Here is a 17,422-nt window from a genome sequence, read left to right as displayed (position 1 = left end):
CACACGGGGTAGAACGACGCTGTGCAGGTTCACACCCTGGCTTGTGTGGTGGCCTGCTGTTCCCCTCACCCAGGGCTGACCTCTTCCAAACAGTTTTACAAGAGCATACATAACAGGAGGAGACCTGAAACTACCATCTACCATACCCCATTTCCTGTCCGTGGTCTTGGACTAGAGGCTCTGTTAATTGTGCCTCAGTTTCCTCTTTGGGGTGGCAATGCTTGGCTATGTTGGTTTCCGTGCTGGTGTGCAGTCAGTGCCCCTAGCTGATGCTGTTGTGTGATCCCCACCTGAACAGCTTTTGTCATTACTCTGACTGTATAGAGACAGCAAGAACTGAGTTACCGTTACCATGGAAACAAGGGCAACCATGATAAACCCTGTGCTCACTCTGTTTGCTGAGAAGTTCCCGTTCATTCACTTCTGCATCTGTTGGTGGGTCGTCAGGGGATGCTACCTGGTTTCACTGTGAGCACATTTTGCCTCAGAGAGGTTAGTTCACCTGTTAGCAAAGGGTGGACGTGGGCTGTCTCTGTCTCCTGGCAGCTGGGTCTGGGAATCTGTTTGACAGAAAGATGCACAGGAGACTTGAACCTCTGATAAATGCCCCTAGTGATGGGGTGCCCACTGCTTTATAAGGCAGACCTCTTCCTCAAGGAAAACTCTAACCATCATAAGGCTGTAATTAACTCCACCCAGCCACTGTCCCCCTCGTCTGCCTACTGGACCCTCTGAACTCCAGTGGGGCCCAGTGGCTTTTTTGGTCATCATTCTCCCAAGGTGCTTAGCAAATAGCTTGGAGTTCCTTTCAGAAATACCTCTTGGTCCCTGTAAGTTCATGCAGCTATGTCACTTTGGATGTGGGTCCCGGAATTTTCAGGATGGCAGTCTGTCTCCTTGGAACCTGGTTCTGTTCTGACTTTACCCAGAGAAACCTGAGTTTAGCTGAGTTCTGAACTGAACAGTGAATCCTACCTTTCACCACGTAGATTGTAGGTCCCAGGAATCGAACAGGGGTTTGGGTGCGGAAGCAGCCTCCGTTGATGGGCCAGCCCTCTGCCTGGCTCTCTTCATCAATTTTATTTTTAAAGAAATTATTTTATTTTTTAAATCTCACTCTGTGTGTGTGTGTGTGTGTGAGTGTGTGTGTGTGCATGTGAGTATGGTTGCCAGAGGGGCCAGATTCCTGGGAGCTGGAGTCAGAGGTAGTTGAGCTACCTCGTGTGGGTGTTGGGAAGTGAACTCTGGTTTTTTTGGAAAAGCAGCAAGTATTAACTGCCCATCTGGACCCCTCCCCCACCCCCACTTATTTTAAAATTTTCTTATTATGTATTTATTTGTGTGTGTGTGTGTATAAGAAAGAGAGACAGACAGAGAGAGAGACAGAGAGAGACAGATAGAGACCCTGTCTGTCATCAGGTACCTTCTGTCTTTTATTTGAGACAGTTTCTCATTGGTCCTCACCATGTAGGCCAGGCTAGCTGGTCTACCCTCTTCTAGGGATCCACCCATCTCCACCTCCTACCTCACCATTTCTGGGCTTATAAGTACCTGGCTTTTTAGGTGGGCTCTGGGGATCCAGACTCAGGTTCTTACAAGGCAAGCACATTACCAACTGAGCTGCCCCCTTGACCTCTAGTCCTGGGTCGTCTTTTTTGCTGTTTGGTTGTGATTTTTGTCTAGTTTGGACTGGTTCCGTAGTCTCTTCTTCCCACCTTTTGGACGTGTCCTCGGGGACATGGTGAGGACTTGACGAGGTAGAGTGTCAGGATCTTGAGGCTGCTTTACGTGTGAGTGTGCCTGAGAACACGTTGCCTGACCTGGGTCACAAGGGCTCCCTTCTCTGTTCTCCCCTCTCAGTTGTACGGTCTTGGTTCTTCCATTCGGAATTCAGCCCACTGAGTTAGCTCTTGGTGAGGAAGTGGCCTGGTTGGATGGATGCGCGGCCGAGGCTTCCCTTTCTCAGGAGTGCCCTGCAGGGTTGAAAGTGAACAAACCTGTGCATTGTGGGGTTCTCTCTGATGCTCAGTTCTCTCCCACCCAACTCCTCTCCCTGTAAGAGCCTGAGTGGCATGCCCGGAGGAAGCAGCCTGCACAGAGGCGCAGGGGCAGGGGCGACTCTCAGTTCTTAGAACTTCATGGAGGGAAGCCAACACTCCTCTGTGGCCCGAGACACCAAAGTCTGCACTTCCCCCCGCAGCTTGGGCCACTTACCAGCCTGGCCTTTGTGCTTAGTTTCTGTTCCCACCTTCATTGCTGACCTCAGGCAGAAATAGAGGCAGGGGCAGTCAGCTGGGAACAGGAACTGACTGAGTGCTGGGCATTGGCTGCCTGTGGGGACCCCTCCAAGGAGTGGCTGGACTTTTAGCTCAGGCTGTCAGGGGTAGGAGACAGCTGCTGTCTGTGAACAAGTTGCTGCTCCATAATGGCCTCCTGGGACGCTTGCCGGGCTGACCAAAGTGTGGCTGGTGCCTGGTCGTTCTCTTGCTGTCCCGAGCAAGCTGGTGGCCCTGAGTTGGAATCCCAGCCACAGTTTCCTTTGTCAGACAGTCTGGGACCTGTCTTTCAAGCCCAGCCAGGGGACTAAGGGTGATGCTGAGGCTGAGGGGGGACTGGCCTGTGCTTATCCAGTTAGCAGCCAGAGCCACCCTGGTACCCAGTGCAGAAGTAGGGGACATTGACCGTGAACACAGGAAGTAGAGAAGTGCTTGGTGGCAGGCTGGTGGGTGGGGTGTCTGGTTCAGGAAACTTCTTTGATGCCGTCCTAATGCCCTGACTGAAGAAGGCGAGGGCCTGGCACAGGCATTGCCACCTCAGCATCGTCACCACTGCTGCTGGCCTTTAGGTCTCTTCCACGTCTCACTTACCACACCTAGCGAGTGACTGGAATCTTGTGGTTGTGATCAGCCGGGAGGTGAATTGGTACAGCGCTTGAGTAGCATGCAGGAAGCCCTGGCTCCTGCCCTCAGTGCTGCATAAACTGATCGTGGTGGCACATGCTTTAAATCCCAGCTCTTGGGATGCAGAGGCCGGGGGATCAGGAGTTTAGGGTTCTTCAACTACATAGTAAGCGTGAGGCTAGCCTGGTCTACACGAGACCTTGTCTCTGGAAACCACTGTCCAGCCTTGATAATGTCCTGGCCTATGTCTGAGACAAGGGTCAGCTGATGGCAACTGGGCTGGATGCTTTACGCACTCTGCCCTGTGTCCTCTGAGCGAGAGGCCTGTTCGTTTATTTACCTTTCAGTCCTGGGGACTGAACCCAGGATGAGCCTTGGACACACACATAGGCGAGTGGTTACCACTGAGCTGTGCATGAGTCCCAATAGGCATGTCCCCCTGTCCAGTTCACTAAGAGAGCTGGGGTAACCAGTGTCTGTGGCCACCTCTGTGACCTGCCCATTTCTCTGTTCTGTGACCCCCTTCCCCAGTCACCCTTGCCATCCCTTGTCATGCCCTCCGCGCCTGCTCTTCTGGCTGCCCGCCATGTTGCTCCCTCCTCATGTCCCCAGCCTCCGTGATTGATGCTTGTATGCTCTATTCTAACTTCTCTGAGTGTTTCTTCCTGCTGGCCCCCAATTTTTCTTAGCTTTCTAGCCTCTGTCTTCTATGATACCCACCAGGCAAAGTGTTTTTTTGTCTGTTTTCTCGTATATTGACTCTCCCTTTAAGGACAGTCAGATGGCACCCACAGAATGAATTAATGAATGAGGGAGGGAACAAATGAATGTCTTCGTTAACTTTTCTGTCGATGGAATGAAACATCTGACAAAATCATCATAAGGGAGGGTGGGTTTATTGCAGTTCTTTCAGGTCTGGTCCATCAGGAACAGAGAGGGGCGTAGCTGGTCTCTGTGTCTGTAGTCAGGGAGCAGACAGGAGTGGATGCTGGTGTTCAGCTGCCTTTCCTCTCTTTGTTCAGTCTGGAAGCCCAGCCTTTGGGATTTTACCACCCATGTTCAAGGCCAGCCTACCCTGTTAAACCTCTCTGGAAGCACCCTCATAGACACTCAGGGATTTATCTTCTATGTGACCCCAAATCTAGTTAGTTCTCTGTGAAGACTGACACTCGTGTGAATGAGCCAGCAAGTGTTAGCTTTGCTCCTCGGCCCTTTGGCACACTGGTTTGGCGTGACTCTACCTCTGCCCGAGTCTATGCCCCTGCACTGATCACCCTCTGTTCTGCCCCTTCCCACACTAGGAGTTGGCCAAGAGGACCCCTGGCAAGCACCCTGACCACACCGCGGTACAGAGTGCCCTGCAGGCCATGAAGACTGTCTGCTCCAACATCAATGAGACTAAGAGGCAGATGGAGAAGCTGGAGGCCCTGGAGCAGCTGCAGTCCCACATTGAAGGCTGGGAGGTGCGTGGTCAGGGTCCTCTGCTGAGGGGGCTGGGCCCCCAGTTGGAGCTGTAGATCACGGGCTCGCTCCTCAGTTTGGCCTGCCTCGTGTGGTTGCTTACAAGTGACTTAGTTGACTCAATGAAATATAAAATCCCAGATTTCACATTTCGGTAGAAAACTTGGTAACACTGCTGTGTCTCCCAGTAGCTGTCACTGAGATGCCCGTTTCCTTAGCCTCTGTCACTGCAGGCCATGCTAACTCCCCTCAGTAACTGCGCGTGGCCTCGCCTTCCTGATACCTACAAGCCTTTGCGCTTCTTGTGCCAGCACCGAGGGCAACATTTACATATCTATCAGTATTAGTTTATTTTCCTGTCACTGTGACAAAATGCCAGATGAGAACCACGGTAGGAAGGAAGAGTTTGTTGTGGCTGGCAGCTGGGGGTGCAGCCCACCGTGATGGAGAAGAACACTAGCTTCGCACAGCTGGTCCCAGCACACCCACAGGAAGCCAGCCGGCAGAGGCGAGATAGCTCTCTTCTCCTTTGTACTCAGATGATGATACCGCCCACGTTTAAGGTGATCTTCCCTCCTCGGTAAACACAGTCTAGACACTTCCTCACAGCCAGAAGTCTAGAAGGTGATTCTAGGTCCTGACAGGTTGACAGAATCAAGCTTTCACACCACACAGTGTATGTAACTGACTTTTCTTTATCACACTTACTTGTGTGTGTGTGTGCATGTGTGTGAGCCCAGTGTGCCACAGCATGTATGTAGAAGTCAGAGGACAACTGGTAAGTCAGCGCTTTCCTTCCACTGGGTGGGACCTAGGCATTGAACTCACATCATCCGGTTTGGCAGCAAGCCCCTTCACCCACTGAGCCATCTCCTCAGCCTGTAACCAACACACTTTCCTGACCCTCGCCTCCTACACTATTGGAAGTTTCCTGTGTGTCTCTAGAAAGACAACAGACAGGAAATGCAACCGGTAGGAAAGGCCAGCTCCGCTGGAGTGAGAGGTTAAGAGCTGAGGTGAAAGATTCTGGGGACAGACATTGCTGACTGACACCCCCAGCCCAAGCCCCGCCCCCAACCTTACCCCCCCCCACCACCACCGGGACCTGGGTGTTCCTGGATTTAATATTCCTTTCTTGTACCCGCGCCCCCCCCCCCAATGGAAGGCCCAGCTGCAGAGAAGACTGGGGCTTTGTTCAGAGTCTAGGGGGTGACATGTCCTCTGAACTCTCCCTCACTGGCCATTTTCCCGAGGAGAGCCCTCCAGCTCCCAGAGTCCCTTGCAGATGGACTTTGGAAGGGGCATTGAGGTTTGGCCTCAATCAAGGTGGAAGATGGGAGAGATAAGGTTCCCACTTGTGTGAGAGACGGGCTGCCACAGGAGGGCCTGGTTTTCTGTGGTTTTAGCAGTTCTATGTTTTTTAGCAGTACAGCCCTCCCCCTTCCATCCAGCTTCCCGAGCTTCTAGCTTCCTCCCTCCAGCTTCTGTTAACTGGCCTGAGTAGGTAGGATGGTGTGTTCATCAGGCAAGGTGGCTAGTAAGGCAGCCGACCTGGCGTCTGGCTCCTTTGACTGTAGGGGCCACTTGTGGCTTTACCCAAAGCAAGTGCCACATGGCCTGCCTTCCTACTGTGTCACAGGCCTCTGTCCTCAGCTCCTTGCAGCCTCTAGACACACACTGGCACATCCTGGTTGCCATGGGACTGAGGGGTGACTCCGAGGAGCTCACAATGCAGTCTAGACCAGGATGTGTGACCAGCCAGGCTGGGTGGGTGACTTTGCACCAACAGGGCTCTTTCCTTCCTGTGCCTTGCACACATCTGTCACCAGCGCCCTTCCTTAACCCCCGATGGCTATCTTGCCTCTCTGGAAAGAGATAAAGGAGCGGGGAAAGGGGCTAGAGACCTATTTCAAGGTAGTGACATATCACCGGCTCCTTGGTGTGATTTGGTCATTTGGACCATGCTTGGCGCCAAAGAAGCTGGGGAATGTAGGTCATTGGTCAGGCAGCCAATGCCTGTGAAACTCATTTCCCAAGATGAACCAAGGGGAGCAAGGATCTGGGCTACCTGAATGAGGGGTTCTGAGCTGGCCAAGATTCCACTCAATTCCCTCTCCTCAGCTCTCGGAATCTGTACGACCTGGCCCAGCCTACCCAGGACTCCACACAGACCCACTATGTGTTGGCTCTAAGGACTCCTGCTAGCAGGACTTTCCTAGTCCCTGTCTGTGCTCATCCTTAACACCTCTCCTGGTCCTTGGCCCCAATCTTATCATTGCTGCTCAGCACACCTGCTGTATTAGCCTGTGTGACACTCATCCCACAGCCCCTGGTGATGGCTGGAGCTGTTACCCCCAGCCTTCACTGGATCACGTGCTCCCAGAATCCTGCCCTAACATTCCTACATGGCATCTGTCAAGTCCCTCCTGCATCCCGGGGAAGGTCGTTAGGTACTAGAAATCTCCAGTCCTTACTGAAATGCTTATCTTGTGGGGAAGGCTCAACAAGCCAGATTGCAAATAGATCACAGGGAAAGACAGACCGCAGGACATCTAGACAAAACCCAGTCCCCTAAAGGACTGGATGCAGCCCCCTAGGGTCTGTTTTCAGCCACGTGAGTTGGTGTAGCAGCTCCCTGTACCTCTGTGTGTCTCCTGTAAAAGGGCGTGCAGTCCACTGATGGCACTGGCCCACACAGCCCTCCATCCCGTTGCCTTGGCTTCTTGTCTGCTGAGAGCTTTGAGTGTGGAGGCTGATAGGGATGTAGGGGTATGGAGGGAAAGGTGCTTGATGGTCAGTGTTGTCAGGCTGACAGGGTCTAGAATCACCTTGGAGACAGGTATGTCTCCTAGCCTCCAGGTATATTGGTGAGGGATTATTTAGTGTCTGGGCATGCCTCTAAGGGCTGTCTTAGATCCATTGATGTGGAAAGATCCATTTGAGTTGTGGTGGGACCATCCCCTGGCTGGGATCCTGGACTGTGCAGATGCAGAGCCAGCTGAGCAGCAGGGGGCATTCATGGCTTCCTGATTGTGAATGTGATCCAGCCAGCTGCTTTAAGCTCCTGCTCGTGACCACCCAGCTGTGAACGACTGTACATTGAACTGTGGGGCTGAAGCAAACCCTTCTCCCTTGAGTTACTTTTGCCAGGGTGTTTTCCCTCTGCATCGAGGGAAGAGGGAAGATGGGTGTGTCCCTGGCTGCTCATTGCTACCCTTCATTGCTTCCCCAGGGCTCCAACCTCACAGACATCTGTACCCAGCTCCTCCTTCAGGGCAACCTGCTGAAGATCTCTGCGGGCAACATCCAAGAGAGAGCCTTCTTCCTCTTTGACAACCTGCTTGTCTACTGCAAGCGGAAATCTAGGTGAGCTGCTCCCCCCCCTTGGTTACCATGGTGATAGAAATAGAAAATGCTAAATGCCCCTTTCTTCGGGTATCACCTCAGGCTTGTCTGCCCCTCTCTGGGCTTTGTTTTTTTCTTCTGAGTATTCATGGAGATACTCTAAGTCAAGTTCTGAAAAGCAGCAAGGGGGTATTTTGCCATATATGTTTTAATGTTCAGCCTTTGAAGTGGTTCACATCTTAGCATGACGCATCCGTGGGTCCCTGTCACGGTCTCCTTGTGCCCCGGGAACACTGCATCAATACAGGGCAGCTCTAGACGGTTGTGGAAGTTCACCAGCATCCTGAGATCCGAAGGTCCCCAGGGTGCAGAGTGGGAGGGGAGAAGGCTCTCCCCATTGGACAGGAGGAGAAAAGACCAGCTGGGCAGCATCTTCACATCTCTCCCTGAGCTGCTTGCCCTCTGTGGGGACCAGGAGTGAGGGACAGGTGGCAGGCACGCTTGTGTGTGGTTGGAAGTGTCAAGTGAGGCGTGGGGCAGTGGGAAGGGGGATGGAGAGATCGCTAGAGGCTTGGATGGTGAATGGATAGTGGGTAAGGGAGAGGGAAGAATGTGACAGTGTGGATATGGAGGAAGAAGGAGGAAGCGGGTGATGAGGAATCCCTTGAGCCTGGGGATGAAGGAGCAGAGGGGGGAGGGGGCATTGAATAAAGGAGGGGGTGGGTGGGGGAGGTGAGGGAGCGGGTGAGTGACCTTTTGAGCCTGGTGATGTGTGAGTGAAGGTGGGAGGGATACACAAGGGAGGTGGGAAAGGGTGAAGCAATGATGGGGAGTTTGTTGAGCCTTGGATGCGGAGAGTAGATGAGGGTGTTGAGAGGCTGGAGATGGAAAGGGAAAGAGAAGAGAGAGGGGGTGCAGGGATGGTTAGAGGTTAGGAGGTGGTCAGCTAGAGTTGACTAGAAGCGTGGGTTGGGGGCAAGTATGGCTGTTGAGAGGCAGACAGGCTATGGAGGCGACCGCAGGCTTGTTTGGTAGATGATGGAGTGGGGCCTGAGTATCAGGTGTGTTGGTGGCCGGGCCGATGGCTAGGTGGTCTGCTAATAGGGAGGGTATGGGGAGGTCAAGGCTTGGTGGATAGTGGTCAGCTGAGCAGCATTGGGTTGGTGGCTGCCAAGGTCATTGGCTGGTTCTCCAGATGCACCATGGATGGGGAGAGGGGTAATGGGCAGAGGGCGCCTGTTCTGAGAGTGAAACAGTAACCTCCCAGAGGCTCCTCCATGCCTTGATCTGTCCAAGGCTGCGCACGCACAGCATCGTGGCCTTCAGGACTGTTGTCGTAGAGCCTCACGTTTCACTTTCCTTGTCTGTTCCCGGCTCTAAGGCTGTGTGAGAAAGCAGGCCGCAAGGGATGGGTGGCCGGCCGTTCCACACGCTCTGCGCAGGCTCAGTTTCCCCTTCTGCAACCAGAGCCACATCAATCCTCTGTGTTTGGTTCAGAGTCTGGCCCTTCTCCATAGCTCTGCCTGCCCGTGCCTCAGTTTCCTTGCTTGTCAAACAGGGGACGCTACTGACTGTACCTCGCAGGGTCATTGTGAGGGTGAGGGTAGTAAGTGCCTGGTGTGTGAAGTTGGGGCTGGCTGCTGGGGCTGTGGCACTCCTGGGTCCTTGATGCTTCCTATGGGTAGCCCTGGGGCACAGAAACCCCTCCTACTGTCTCTCCTCTCTGTTCTGGGGGTTGATCCTTCTTGCCACAGGCCTCAGTCTCCCTTCGTGTCATCTCCCCGTGTAGACATGTTCAGTCTGCCTCTTTTCTAGGTGTTTTCTTGCTTGCTCTGTCCAGATCTCCATTGCTGTCTTGTGTCTTCTGTCCTGCTGGGGCCACCCCTAGAGGCCTAAGAGTGACAATCCTAAGAGTGCTTATGAAGTGTTACTCCCTAGCCCTTCCCTGCCCTGGCTGCTAGAGGCAGACACTTTTCCCAGAGCTTATGAGGGTTTGGGAAACAGAATGTCCCTTTAGAACTCTGTGGACAGCTCCCAGCTGCCTGCTGAGCATGCCCAGCCCCTGGCTTCCTTGCCAGGCCCCTCTTTCTCTGTGTCACCTGCCCTGGGAGGAATAACAGTATCTTCCACCATCTTGGCTTCTGTGGGGATTGTCTCTAGCCTTCCTGTGGCCAGGCTACACTCTCTGAAGGCCACTCCCTCCTGAGTGACACAGGGAGCTGGCCTGAGGGAAAGGGCACACTAGTCTCCTGAGAGGGCCAGGCATGAGGCCAGGGTCCTGCCTCTGGCTTAGCAGCCAGAAGGCTGAGTGCCCTGTGGGCAGGGTCAGCTGCTGGTGGATGGTGCCTGACTGACTGGAGTGGCCACAGGAAGTACCTGATGTGGCTAGGCAGCTGCTGGCTCTCCTGGTCCCTGTCTGGGATGTGGGTGGAGCAGTCTCCATGAACAGTAGCACAGCGTATTCTTGTTGACTTAGAGGCCAAGGCCTCTCTTTGGCCACCAAAGGAGGAAGGGGGTGTTCTAAAAGTTGATCTCAGTTACAGTAGGGGAAACTGAGGCCTGGAAGAGCTAAGTCTCCTACCCTGTTGCTGCCCGCTGTGTTCTGAGAGGCCAGAGTTAGCACTGGGCCCTCCTGCTGCTGTGTGACTCTGGGTGGATGCTGGTTTTGTGTCTGTTACGTGGGGCTGAAGCACTGCTGTCCTGGAGGGCGCGTTTTACAGAGTGAACAAGACACATCGGGCGCCACTGTGGAGTGGCTGGGGTGGTGAAGGCTTATTAGTGAGGCTGAGACCACCATTCCTGTTCCGTTTTCCTTGGATGTTTGCACGCAGCTCACATGCATCTGAGCTCGTCCTGTCTTCTGGTCCACACTCCTGCCCCAGACTTTTATCTCCTCAGTTCTTTCTCATTCCCAGTGGGTGACTTTAAAGTCTCTGTCAGTTAGGGTTCTCTGAGAACAGACCAGCAGGAGGTATGTGTGTGTGTACACAGGCACCTGCATGCTCACAGGCAGAAACCCACACTCGTGCACACAAGTGGCCAGCCATGTATAAATTGATGCGTATCCATACACATGGACACCTGTACATTCCCATACATGTGCAGGTGTATACAACATCCACATGCGCCTACATATATGTACACATATGTGTTCCCCGATATCAGTGTACCTGCATACACAGGTTTGCACTCAGAGATACACACACACATACATGTATACACAGACATACCTGTTCATATATGGAAGTAGGAGGGTGGACTTTGGTGTGTATACAAGTACACCCATGCTTGTAAATTTATAAGACAGAGTTCAGCCAGCCAGTGCCTGAGAAAGCACACAGTCCCTCTAGCTCTTACCGTGTGTCCCTCACTCATCACAGGCCCATGGACCCTGAGTCTGGAAGTCACACTCATCCCCCATTGTTCCGACCCTCACCATGTGATTTATACATGCAGCAGGAGCACAGGTCTCCCCAATACAGCTGCATTCTCAGGGGCGTCTGGCCACATTGCAGTCCAGGGTCCTCAGCCTACTCTGTGCACACCCTGTGTGATTTAGCCAGCGGCAGTGAGTTTGTCTCAGGTAGAGAAGAGAGGTCTGGCTACAGTCCTAGCCAGCGTGGGTAAAGAACACCCACCCAGCGGATCAAGGAGGCACAGAGGGCTCTTGCTCTGAGGGTGTCTCTGGCTGGTGTCTCTATACCGCCTCTCCCAACGGAAGACAAGTTAGTTCCCAAGATTGCCTGTGTTTCCCTGCGGGACAGCACTGAGCAGGGTGCCTGGCACCTGCAAGTCATTTACGGGCACTGAATATGTGGCCCCTCACTTGTTACCCTGTCCATAGGAAGCCATGGCCAGATGTTTTGTGTTTGATATTTTAATTTGTTTGGGTGACCGTAACAAAATTCCATTAACTGGTCATCTTAAAGGGCACATTTCTTCAAGTTCTGCAACTCGAGAAGCTAAAGGTATAAGACACCAGACCAGTGCCCAGCAAGGCTTTCCCTTGTGTCCTGGCATGGTGGAAGGGGTTGAGGCCTTTTTATAAAAGACACTAATCCCATTCATGAGATGCCACCAACCTCTACTGTCTACTCACCTTTCCTCTCAAGGCCGTATCCCCCCTAACTCTTAACATCACAGTTTAGAAGTCGACAGATGGATGTGAAGGGTACCACATTCAGGCTGTAACTGAATGAGTGGGCAACAGGGTTCCCCCAAGTGAAAGCGTGAGTAGGGGTAGGTGGGCGACAGATAGGTGAATGGGTAGATTGGATAGGTGAATGGATGGATAACATAGATGGGTGGATAGATGAATGGGGGGTTAGTATATGGATAGGTGGTAAGTGAAATGGGAAGGTAGATGAATGAGTTTGTGGGTGGATGGGTAGAGGAATGGTGTTTGCATGGGTGGGTAGGTTACAGATAGTATCAGTAGATGGTTGGAGATGGTGGGTGGGTGGGTGAGTCGTCAATGGATGATAGATTAAGGATAAATGGTGTGTGTGTGTGTGTGTGTGTCTGTGTGTGTGTGTGTGTGTGTGAGCATGTGTGTGTATGAGTGTGTATGTGTGTGTGTGTATTGTGTGAGCATGTGTGTGTATGAGTGTATGTGTGTGTGAGCATGTGTGTGTATGTGTGTGTGAGCATGTGTGTGTATGTATGTGTGTGTGAGCATGTGTGTGTGTGTGTGAGCATGTGTGTGTATGAGTGTGTATGTGTGTGTGTGTGAGCATGTGTGTGTATGAGTGTGTATGTGTGTGTGTGTGAGCATATGTGTGTATGTGTGTGAGCATGTGTGTGTGTGAGCATGTGTGTGTATGTGTGTGTGTGTGTGTGTGTGAGCATGTGTGTGTGTGAGTGTGTATGTGTGTGTGTGAGAGCATGTGTGTGTATGAGTGTGTATGTGTGTGTGTGTGAGCATGTGTGTGTATGAAGTGTGTATGTGTGTGTGCGCTCACGTGTGATGGTTATATGGATGGTGGATATATGGACGGTAGAAAGATGGCATGTGGATGGATGGTAAGTGGATTAATGGATGTAGGTAGATGGATAGATGGATGGATGAGTGGGTGGATGGACGATTGCCTTCTCCTATTCTGGTTTCAGTTTGCAAGGTACCGTCTGTTAGAAATCAGTCTCCACCCCAACCCCCCCCCCCTGCTTGCCTGCTTGCCAGCCCAGCAGACTGGGTTTCTGTTCTTCCTGTTGGTCTTCCTCGAGATCCCCATTAACTGAAAAATTGATCTGTGAGGTCAACAGAGCTATTAGCCTATTTCCAGATGAGAAGCGATGACTAGCAGAGACTCACCCAAGTCGTCTGCCCAGCAGCAGGCACCCCATGTGCTTCACCCTAACCCAGAGCTCCCCTCTGCCCTGGGCACTCCCCACTGTGACGCTGTCCTTTGTAGGGGATACTGACTTACTGTTGTCTTTCAGGGTCACTGGGAGCAAGAAATCTACCAAAAGGACCAAGTCCATCAACGGCTCCCTGTACATCTTCAGGGGTCGGATCAACACTGAGGTCATGGAAGTGGAGAATGTGGAGGATGGGACAGGTGGGCCCTGCCCCTCTCCTCTAATCCCCTCCCTGCCTGCCCTGGTACTCTCTGTCACGTGTGTCTCGTGTATTGTTGAATATAACTAAACTGAAGAAGAGCATTGGAACTTAGCAAAGTACAGTCCTGGGGCTGAGAACTCAGCATCCTGGCCCTACCGCCCCACAAGTGACAACTGTCTACATTGATCCCCCCCCCCCATTTTATTCTTCTTTTATGTGGATGGATGTTTTGCCTGCCTTTATGTCTATATGCACCATGTGTGCAGTGCCCATGGAGGCCAGAGGAGGGCATCGGATCCCTGGAACTGGAGTTACACATGGTTGTGAGCTGCCATGTGGGTGCTGGGAATTGAACTCCAGTCCTTTGGAAGGGCAGTCAGTGCTTTTAACTGCTGAGCCTCCTCTCTAGCCCTAATACTGTCTGTGCTTTGTAATGCGGTCCTTTTTTTTTTTGTCCTGCTTAAAAATATTTTTACCACGTTTGGTATGGTGCTGCACACCTTTAATCCCCAGCACTTGAGGCAGAGGCAGGTTGGTTTCTGTGAGTTTGAGACCAGTCTGGTTTATATAGTGAGTTCCAGGCCAGCTAGGACCATATACAGTGTGACACTGACTAAAAATAAGCCATTACCTCCTTAGCTTCCCTTACCAGATATTTTTCTTTAAATGTCTTGGTTTTTAAACTTATGTGTATTAAAGTGGCTTTAGGTGCATATGGCTGTATGTACATGCTTTTGTATACATGTAGTTATATGGTCTTACGTGTTATACCTGACTCTCATGCTCAGGGTACTGGCTCTGGGATGCATCCATGTCTCACGTAGTCGTGAGTAGATCCTGTTTCCTGTGACTGGATCACATGCAGGGCATGAACAACCCACAGGCAAGCACCAAGCATAGGGTAGTTTCCGCCATTCACTACTGGGACCAGAGAAGCGACATCTCAGCAGATGTTCTGTGAGCCTGTCTGGGGAAGGTTCTCATGTGGCTTTAGGCCATGACACACCTGTAGGCCCCTCCTTAGGTTCAGGGTGTGGGAGGATCCCATATTCCTAGGAACTGTGTGACATCATGCTTTCAGTGAGGGCTTCAGCATGAATCAGTGAGCTCTGGGCATGAATCTCCCACCTCTCTGCTCAGGACACCTGTGTCACTATGCTGTCAGAAGGGGTCTGTGCAGGTCTTCTTTGCCCATGAGAGGGAAGCCAGGGGGGAGCACTTGTTGGGGGAAAGGCAGGAGAGAGCACTTGTCTAGCTCCCTAAGCCTGGCCCTGGTGGTGGCCCTCATTCCGTGGGTTACTGAGTGTTGCATACTTGTCTGTGTACTAATCCGTGTTTGCCTCATGCCCCTACCAGCCGATTACCACAGCAATGGCTACACTGTCACCAATGGCTGGAAGATCCACAACACTGCCAAAAACAAGTGGTTCGTGTGTATGGCCAAGACGGCGGAGGAGAAACAGAAGTGGCTGGATGCCCTGATCCGAGAGCGGGAGCAGCGAGAGAGTGGGTGCCTAGACTGGCCTGGGCTGCTGCGGGGAGGTGGGGGTGGGGGTGGGGGGAAGAGCTCCTCTTCCAAGGGGAGGACTGTGTATGTAGGGATCGAGTTCCCTTGCAGAAGAGTGTTTTGTTGGGTGGGGACCTCTGTGACTATGCTGGGACCTGGTGTTAGCAGTCAGTTGTACCACAGTCCCCAGGTGACTTTCCTGGTCACTCACACCGAACATGCGGAAACAGCTTGTTCTTTCCCCCTGCTGCTCAGGTGCTTGTCTGAGCTTTTGTTTGCTCTCCCTGAATGGGAGTCTGGGGGATGGTCCTTGGGGTACCCATTGGACACAGTGGAGAGCCCCTTAGGACACAGTTACCAAGGTGGTTCACGGAAAGACAGCGCAGGGTTGGATGGGCTGTGAGCTGTGTCTGTTCCCTGAGCTTCTGTACAGAGCCCCACCCCACCCCCACCCCCTGCCCCAGGCTGGGAACTCAGAGTGACCTGAGCCAAGGTGGACTCATTCTCTTACTGCAGATATTGTGACTCTGTCCCCAAGGCCATGGATATAGCCATCCTTGCAAACTCAACATGTTTCTACCCCACAGTCACTCCCGGATTGACACAGAACAGACTGGGTCTCAGACTCCCCCTAGTACATCCTGCTGACCTGAAATCCCAGCTGGTCTATGCATCACAGACCTTACATGGTTCCATCACCCTCTGAGCCTGTGTCGCAGGCTCTCCACCAGCCAGTGCTGAAGCACATCTTTGGTGCCACCCCTGAACCCCTCATTGCCGCTCTCTGTTCAGGAGGTCATCATGGTCCTGCAGGCCTGCCCTTTAACACGGTCCAGGCCAACCACCTGTCTCCCTGCCCCATACTTCCCAAGTCACTGTTCCCAACATCGTGCCTCTGCTGGTTTTCTAGAGAAAGTGGGGCCTTTAGGTAGTAGCACTTAAATATAAGCCAGAATGTATTAAAATGCCGGAAGGCCAGATAGGCTCCTGACTTTGGCCTTTGGATGGGTAAGGGCTGAACCTCTGAAACTGCTCAGGCCTGGGGCGGGGTCGGTCCTGGGGTAGGGGCAGGGAGTTGGCCTGACTGGGTGGGGCTGAGCTGTACTTTTGTGGTTAGAATCTTGAGCTGTGGTTAGCACAGGGTCTATGTCATTAAGAGGTGTGTGTGGTCCAAGGAGGCCGTGTCCTTAGAAGTGAGTGCTGTCTAAAGTTCAACCAGGGCAGGGCACACAGGGCTGGGCTCACACTGTGGTCTGTGGGCAGAGTTTCAGGTTGGAATCCAGAGCAAAACATCTTGGGTCAAAATTTTGGTACCACGTCTTCTCTGCAGACAGCATGCGGTCCCTGGGCCTCAGCTTCTTGTTTGTAAAATGGGAGTGATTGTGTCTCTTTTCTCAGGAGCATGGGACATGTGTCCGGAGCTGGGAAGCACTTAATTGCTGTTGCTGTTGTTGTCTAGATGGGGTAGGGACCAGTGCCTATGGCATGGGGGGGGGGGGCAGAGCTGTGTGTGTGCACTGTGGGTAGGACAAGGCTTCGGAGCTTAGTTCTGAATTACGGTACCACCAGTTACCTGGGACTTAACCTCCATGGGTCCTCACCCAGACTTTCTGAGCAGTTCCTGACAGGTGTGTGTGCCGTTGAGCAGGGGGTCAGGAAGTGCTCCGTGGCTATGCAGGGGTCAAGGCAGGGGGGGCGTGAATGCCAGAAACCCCCAACTGCCTCCTGTGTCCCCCATGGCAATCATGTCCCCCCGCAGGCCTGAAGCTGGGCATGGAGCGTGACGCGTACGTCATGATTGCGGAGAAGGGGGAGAAGCTATATCACATGATGATGAGCAAGAAGGTGAACTTGATCAAGGACCGCCGGCGGAAGCTGAGCACCGTCCCCAAGTGCTTCCTTGGCAAGTGAGTGGCTTCTGCGTCCTGATCCCAGCTGGCCACCTTCCCTTCCTGCCCTGCATCTGCTTGGTCCCGCCCTGCCCCACACCCCCTTTCTCTTGCCTGGGCCCTCCTTATACAGCCACCTAATGCCCCTCAGGCCTGTGGAGCAGGCTTGGATGAGGGTGGAGGCTGCAGGGTTCTGCTATCGGTCTGTCCACTGTGTTTGCTCTCGACTCGCCGTGTGATCCAATTCCTGTAACAAAGTACACGGTAGAAGCTGAGATCGTCCCGACTCAGTGGGCCAGCCACACTGTACCCATTTCTGTTCTGTTCTGCCATGGCTAAGACAGAGGTTGCCGGGGCTATGTTTAGAAGATGAGGGAGATGAGATAGGGTGGGTCTGAGGCAGACTAGAGCTTGCTGGCCAGGGCACTAAGGAGGAAGCTGGGAATAATGTCTATTGTTCTGGGAGGAAAAGGCGAGATTGGAGACCCGTGTGTGTGTGTGTGTGTGTGTGTGTGTGTGTGTGTGTGTGTGTGTGTGGTCAGGAGACTGCCCTGCGGGAATCTGGGCCAGTAGTGTTGGGGAAGGGACAAGCCGAGGCCTCTGTGGCCAGTGGCCAGAGAGGTGGGTGTCCCTGGGTAGGGCACAATTCCCAGAAGCAAGATGTTATGATAGAGCCAATGGAGGGTGGAAGCCGGAATGTCGCGGACTTGGGTCTAGATGTGTGAAAATGGAAGGCCCTACTGGGTGTCACCCGTTGGAG

General features: G+C 52.9%; 1 protein-coding gene across 2 annotated transcripts in view; it reads left to right on the top strand.

Moving 5' to 3' along the window:
• Prex1 (phosphatidylinositol-3,4,5-trisphosphate dependent Rac exchange factor 1) overlaps positions 1–17,422 on the top strand; it is a 149,081-nt gene that overhangs the window by 88,011 nt on the left and 43,648 nt on the right. For both annotated transcript variants that reach the window (XM_029472872.1, XM_021186170.2), the window contains 5 exons: positions 4,202–4,363; positions 7,594–7,727; positions 13,146–13,264; positions 14,623–14,772; positions 16,533–16,680. In XM_029472872.1, the coding sequence (XP_029328732.1) occupies positions 4,202–4,363; positions 7,594–7,727; positions 13,146–13,264; positions 14,623–14,772; positions 16,533–16,680 (713 nt within the window). The remainder of the gene's footprint in view (positions 1–4,201; positions 4,364–7,593; positions 7,728–13,145; positions 13,265–14,622; positions 14,773–16,532; positions 16,681–17,422) is intronic.

Source organism: Mus caroli, chromosome 2, assembly GCF_900094665.2.
Source record: "Mus caroli chromosome 2, CAROLI_EIJ_v1.1, whole genome shotgun sequence".
NCBI classification, from domain to species: domain Eukaryota; kingdom Metazoa; phylum Chordata; class Mammalia; order Rodentia; family Muridae; genus Mus; species Mus caroli.
Note: the sequence above shows the minus strand (reverse complement) of the source record. Positions and strands in the feature narration are given on the sequence as shown.